At 35.0% G+C, this 5,731-nt stretch overlaps 1 protein-coding gene and 1 long non-coding RNA gene across 2 annotated transcripts; one reads left to right on the forward strand and one right to left on the reverse strand.

The window, feature by feature from the left end:
- Positions 1-559: 559 nt before the first annotated feature.
- On the forward strand, positions 560-2,036 carry LOC145050014 (uncharacterized). The gene is made up of 2 exons (XR_013683358.1): positions 560-695; positions 931-2,036. It is a non-coding gene; the product is annotated as an uncharacterized LOC145050014 (long non-coding RNA).
- LOC145050007 (oxygen-evolving enhancer protein 3-2, chloroplastic-like) lies at positions 1,475-2,634 on the reverse strand. Its single transcript, XM_078998329.1, has 3 exons — positions 2,285-2,634; positions 1,916-2,211; positions 1,475-1,642 (listed from the first exon to the last, which is right to left on the reverse strand). The coding sequence occupies exons 1-3, from the start codon at positions 2,562-2,564 to the stop codon at positions 1,544-1,546; spliced, it is 675 nt and encodes a 224-aa protein (XP_078854455.1). The 5' UTR covers positions 2,565-2,634; the 3' UTR covers positions 1,475-1,543.
- Positions 2,635-5,731: the final 3,097 nt, after the last annotated feature.

The raw sequence follows: 5,731 nt of genomic DNA on the forward strand, positions 1-5,731 counted from the left end.
ACAGTGTCTTTGAGAGCTACGATTGCAAACCGAATTGTACTTGTGAATATAGTTACTAGATTTATCCAAGTGGGAGACTGTTGGAATAGTGTCTAAGGCTGCAACTATATTATACAAGTAATTGACCCGGTTGTGCATGGTCCTTTTGGGTTGCCTTCACCATAGCAACTTGATAGGATGATTTAGTACGAGAGAGTAAATATTATTAATATATTATGAGAATAATATAATGAATAATGTATTTTTTATTTGATTAATATAAGTCATAGAATTAATTAGAATTAATTTGGTGACTTAAAGAGATTAATTAAATAAAGGGGTATAAACTGTCAATTGTTTGATAGTTAAGCTTTAGACTGTAAATCCATTAGGATATGGTATGGACGAATTCTAAGAGTTTTAGGATAGCTAAAATCGTCCATATAGATATCTAAGGAATGGATTTGGATAGCCTTAAGAGAAGATTATCCAATTAGGGTTTAGGTTGTAACCCTTAAGGAGTCTACAAGTATAAATAGACCCCATGGCATAGGGAATTCGACACCTCTCCTAAAGGAAGAGAACCCTGGCCGAATTCCTCCCCTCTCCTCTCTCCTAAATCATCTTTCTTGCTATTGGTGTTTATAAGCCATTAGAGGAGTGACATTTGTGACTCTAGAAGCTCCAAGACCTCAAGATCAACAAGGAACTCAAAGGTATGATTCTAGATCTGTTTCAATGTTGTTATTTAACCTAATTAGTCATTAGAAGTCTTGGATTCAAAGCATGTTTATTAGAAAGCCTAGATCCAAGCAATAGGGTTTTGCATGCGCACATAGGAAAGTTCTTATGGCTAAAACCCATCAATATGGACACCTAATTGTGGCATATTCCTTCATATAATATCAATATCATCACTACAACTATAATGCGATAGTCATGCTTGTATAGGTGGTTGTCCTTAGGGAACATATTTATCATAATCGCACAAAACACAAGAGGGCGGTGATCATCGAGTAATCAACTTTCCACGTCTACTAAGCGCATATATATCTTCCCCAAATTCATGGCATGTCAAAACTTTCTTTTTCGTGTGGGCAAAATGGTACTTCAATCATCAATATGAGGAGAGATTTGATAGACTTTATGTTGCAAATCAGCGTGCTTTTATTTTATGTAGCGGATTAAATCGATAAAATATTTTATGCTTTGATTTTCATCATCTAGAGATATTTGAACTCCTATATTAGGATATATATACAACTTGTTTACTTGTTTTATAGGGTAAAAATATGTAAATTTATGTTATCATTTTACTTGTGAGTATATAATGAGAACTCTTTTTAAAAAAAGATATATTTTTCACGAAAACTCTCAATATTTGCGATCATCTTCATTGCCCACCACCCACGTATTATGATGGTTGATCAGGGCGGCGGCCCATTGACATATCTATTTCTGTTCATTAGAGTTATTAGTTACTTAATATAAAGTCTGAACAAAGTTTCTCGTGAATTAAAAAAATAACAACATATTTTCATCACATTAACAAACAAACTTCAGTTTAACCGAGCTTTGAAAGAACATCATTAAGACTAGATACAGCTGCAGCGTAACTCTTCTCTGCATCAGCCGGGCTTTTGATCTTTGCTGCGTAGTCCAACTGATTCAAACAACATACAAAAACAACATCAAAATACATGCATCGGAAAGATAAGCAGTTTGACCAAATTACCCTTACACACTACTAGCATTAGAATGTAATTATAATTCACTTTCTTTCTTTCATCGAAAATCTCCAGTTTACCCTACGATTATGAAATTTTAAAGGTGGATTTTACGCATAAATGATACCTTTGTTTAACATGTTTTTGCTTTATTTTTACAAGAAAGTAAGGGGCGTTTTGGACATTTTAACTAGTTTTGGAAAACTTACATCAGCCATGTTCTGGAAAAGCTTCCCGGTGAGATCTTTGAGTTCCTTCTTTTCGTCCTTTGGCTTTGCGGAGATGATCGTCTTGAGGTCATAACGAAGGTACTCCGACTTCAAACGAAGATCGTTCTGGACATATGGCCATGCCTTTTTGTCGATGAACTCCTTGACATTTACAATTTCTTTCGCCGATTCCTTTACACGAGCTGTGGCCTCAGTTGGTGATAATGGCTGGATGAAGAACCGGTTCTTCAATGGTAGATCAAAGTCTCTTGCCTCATCGGAGTTAAGAGTACCAGCTGCAATCACACATAAAGATTCATTAAAATTATAAAAATTAAAGGGTATTACAAGAGGTTGCCGGAGACTTACGGAGTCCACCGGAAGGTGGTGGAGGTGGGCCTAACTTGATCGGTTTAGCATCAGCAAGAACCGCCTGAACAAAAGAACCGGAAGCAAGACCAGTGGCAATGAGTCCCAACACAGCTCTTCTGCTTGTTTCGGATTCACCTTGTCCTTGTTGGGCTCTAACTACGAGTCCAGACCGGGAAACAGAAATCCGGTTGTTCCCAACCGGTGTCAAACGGGTGGAGCTGTTGAGCTGGAGGCTGCCTTCCAAGACAGCTAGAGAGGAACCACTTAGTCCTGCCATTGATGTTGTTCTTCTGTTTTGTTACTTGTGTTTTAGTGTGCAATTTTAAATGAAATGGAGAAAATAATATGTGATGGGATCAAGATCAACACCTTATCTTTGAAATGCTTTATTCTGGATAACTTGGATATGTTTTTGGCCAATGGGTGTTTGAGTTTTTGACAGGTTGGATGAGGTCTTATAGCATCCATTAGGATTTTGACACGTAAGTTTCAAATAAAATAGGTCACGTGACGGGGATCCATAATAACTTGTTCTAAATTGAAATAACAAAGAAAAAAAGTTACATTATTGTTTAAGTGCAATAGGCACATATAGTCGTATTTTAAGAAAATACACAAACTCAGTCCTTTTGCTTTCTCGATATTATATGAAATGACATTTTTATCTTATTATTATTATTATTATTATTTTCATATTTTTCAAAATTTATTACTACTTTCTAAACTGTAAGGACCATTTATATAAATTATCCTAAGAACTTAACCTAAGAACTTGAAAAAAATCAACCCTCTTTGAAGATCTATTGTTGGAGTCGGGGAAACCAAAAATCGTTTCCTTTAAGAATTTGAGATAAAATATGTTTACAAATAAAAAAAATTGGTTCTAAGTCACATTTTCATCTTTAGTTCTTTAGTTCCTGTGTTGAGTTTTATGAGGTTTTATGAGGACCGCCACCAAATCTATTTCATCCACCATCTTCACATGTGTCGCCACCAGAAAAGCCACTACCTGGACCTTCAAATTTTCCAATACCAGAGCTCTGACACATTTTTGAATAATTGTCGACACTCTTACTCAATTTGAAGGACCTAAAATCAAACGTGGTTTAATATAATCTCGAGTTCAACTGATGTCGATTGGTGTGGGGTGGAAGTTATAGAGGGGAAAAGGGATGGATTCAGTTATAATGGAATGAGGGAGTGTGGTGACTAGTGATACAAACCAAAAAGCTGACCTCTTACACACAAGAAAACATAAGCATAAACCTAAGACGAAAATCCTTCTAGAAAAAAGATAAAGAAAAAATGATCACTAATGTAACGACTACAAATTAAGGTTAGATGATTAAAGTATAATAGTAGTAATTGTTATAATTAAAAAGAACATTGAATAGGAGAATTATTCGTTATACGCGTTACAAACAATAAATAGATGTTTTTACAGAAGATTATTTATGATAAAATAATATTGATGACAATTGTAGTAATCGTAAAATTGAGAGTATGAATATAAAGAACACTTAAACCTGACTTCGTATGAGGAAATTATGATTTTTCGAAGTTTCGGTACATTAGTGTTCAACACAGAATTCTAAATATAAATCGGTTGAGTGTTAGCCAAAAGATTTGAAGATCTAGTAAATATCAATCCGTTGATATGGAGACAGTGAAGAATGGGTGATCTATCAAAGAGTTATGATTTTTAAATGGAGTTAAACAGTCTAAACCCAATAAAAATATAAATTAAAAATAAATTGAGAAAAAGCTAACGGAAACTAAATGAAAGTTGTAATATTCGTCAATAGCTACATGTAGTTATAAAGAACATCGAAAATGGAGCTTGTATGAGGAAGATACTATTTTTAGAAAATCTCGTACATGTGGCGCGCACTGCTTGTAGAATGGCGACGCGGACCACATGGAACTTGATATGTGGCACAAATCTGGAGATTCAACGTAGCATGAGCACACGACGCGTATAGTCAAAATTAGTCTATAAATAGCAGAACTGTCACACCCCAAAACCAAGAACGGCGGAAACGTTCTGGGGCGGAGGACGTCATGTATAATATCACAACAATGTAAAGTAGTAAACAAGCAACAACATCATCCATTGCATTAATAATATAATTATTATACAAATGTATTCTGTCAAATTTTGATAAACACTAAAGCATAAATGAAAATGAAAGATGAGTCTTGAACAAGCTCCATCTTCCTTTCTCCTTGCATCGGTACCTGTCTATGATGACCTGAGGATACAAGTAATTTTGAAAGCGACTATCAGCTTTGAAGCTGGTGAGATCATAAGTATTTAGTGCCTTAATTTGTATGTAAGAATTTGTATATGAACTGTAAGTATGAAAATGTTTGTAAAACAACTGTGAACGTTTGAAAAACTCTAGAAATCCCTATGATTCCTACTTTATATAAAGATGTCTTCTACCAAAACTTAACTGTTCTCAATGTAGTCTTCTACCAAGACTTAACTGTTCTATATGTTCGTTTCTTGTAAGAGTGTGTAATTTTCCCAAGTGTAACTATTATTAACAAAATATAGTTTTTACATTTATAGTTTAAGTGAAAAGATCACTAAATATATGTACAGGGAAAATTAATGTAGTACTAAAACGTAGCTCTATAAGAACTACTGCTGTACTAACTACCTTAAACCGGATTTATATTAAGGCATCATGTGATTAATTGCACCATACTATCGATTGGTAACAACGACATACGAATGTTCGTAATAACGGAATGACGTTTGGCACCCGCAGACCTGCAGGTCCCGCTGTAGCTAGCAGCAAGGTGTAGGATAGTCAATCCAGTATAGATCTATACGCAAACTCATGCTCTCCTTCCAAGAGAATTCTGGCTACAACTCGGGCCATGACATTTAAGGCATGCTCCGATATAGTGGATCACAATTTTATGAACGTATTAATGTAAGTGTAATGTACGGAACTGTTCGACGTGTGCTAGTTGTAATGTGTGTTCTCTCTCTATCTAGCAAGTATAGTAATGTAATCGTTCTAGTATCGTTGTATATGTTCTGTTCCTATTATCGTAGTATATGTAATGTACTGTAATGTTCTAGAAAGTATTGAGTCATGAATGAACTGACTCATTGTATGATATCGCGTTCTAGTAATTGTTCTAGTATCTTCCTGAACTACCCATATGGTAGTTTACTAGTAATCTAACTGGTACGTATGAACATGAATGTATACCCTTGCTACCCAAGCGCATGAGATGAATTGGAAGGACCTTTTATGACTATATATGTACACATGATATATAACTAATATTTAAACGACCTTCAGACGAGTACCCGATATCCCACCAGACCATATCCAAATCGAGAAGAAGGAAATATGGTGGATAGCCTTCCTAAGTCTTTTAAACATTTCTTATATAACCATACATATAGAGGCATGCAATTTA

Source organism: Lactuca serriola, chromosome 1 (assembly GCF_051521515.1).
Source record: "Lactuca serriola cultivar US96UC23 chromosome 1, Lser_US96UC23_V15, whole genome shotgun sequence".
Lineage (NCBI taxonomy): Eukaryota > Viridiplantae > Streptophyta > Magnoliopsida > Asterales > Asteraceae > Lactuca > Lactuca serriola.

Excerpts from the sequence above, each read along its gene's own strand:
- LOC145050007 (XM_078998329.1), bottom strand. The coding sequence starts at position 2,564 with ATGGCAGGACTAAGTGGTTCCTCTCTAGCTGTCTTGGAAGGCAGCCTC. Across the intron at positions 2,212-2,284 it reads ACCACCTTCCGGTGGACTCC|CTGGTACTCTTAACTCCGAT; the intron begins GTAAGTCTCCGG and ends GTGTGATTGCAG. Across the intron at positions 1,643-1,915 it reads TTTTCCAGAACATGGCTGAT|TTGGACTACGCAGCAAAGAT; the intron begins GTAAGTTTTCCA and ends TGTTTGAATCAG.